The sequence below is a fragment of the Eimeria mitis genome, genomic scaffold (assembly GCF_000499745.2).
Source record: "Eimeria mitis Houghton genomic scaffold, Emh_scaff2259, whole genome shotgun sequence".
In the NCBI taxonomy this organism is placed as follows: domain Eukaryota; phylum Apicomplexa; class Conoidasida; order Eucoccidiorida; family Eimeriidae; genus Eimeria; species Eimeria mitis.
In genome coordinates, this window is record NW_013570587.1 from 8423 (window position 1) to 9067 (window position 645).

The following is a 645-nucleotide window of genomic DNA, read 5'->3' on the forward strand; positions in this document are numbered from 1 at the left end:
TCTGATGGTGGTGGTGGTGCTGCTGCTGCTGCTTGGTGGGATCGCCACTTGGTTCGCTGCTGCTGCTGCTGCAGCAGCAGCGGCGCTCTGCTGCCAGCAGGAGAAGCCCAATGCGAGTTACGTTTGCGTGCAGCAGCAGCAGCAGCAGCAGCAGCAGCAACAGCAGCTTTCTGCTGCTGCTGCTGATACCGTTTCTTCAGGTGCAGCGCCCACAGATGAAAGTGTAGAGGGTACGGGGGGCCCCCCGGGGGGGCCCCCACCACCCCCCAACCCCAGCAAGCAGTTTCTGCTGTTTCTGCTGCTGCTGCTGCTGCCGCATCAGCTGCTGCTGCTGCTCCTGCTGCTGCTGCTGCTGGAGCTGCTGCTGCTGCTGAGCAGCAGCAAAGAGGAGTTGTTGTTGTTGCTTCTGTATCTGAATAAACTAAATGAGGATAACGCTGCCTATACACCGCAAGCCGCTGCTGCTGCCGCCGCTGTCGCCTGAGCTCTGCATGCATGCGAGGCACTCCATGCTGCTGCTGCTGCTGCTGCTGCTTGCTGCTGCTGCTGCTGCTGCTGCTGCTGCTGTAGCTGCTGCTGCTGGCATTGCTAGGCTCAGAGGGAATGCACACAGGACGACACCCAGAAGCATCAGCAGCAGCAGCA

At 60.8% G+C, this 645-nt stretch overlaps 1 protein-coding gene across 1 annotated transcript in view; it reads right to left on the reverse strand.

Moving 5' to 3' along the window:
- Positions 1 to 497, reverse strand: part of EMH_0051180 (RNA-binding protein, putative) — a gene marked incomplete at both ends in the record, with an annotated part of 1676 nt that extends 1179 nt beyond the window's left edge. The window contains one exon of the mRNA XM_013496723.1: positions 1 to 497. Within this exon, the coding sequence (XP_013352177.1) occupies positions 1 to 497 (497 nt within the window).
- Positions 498 to 645: the final 148 nt, after the last annotated feature.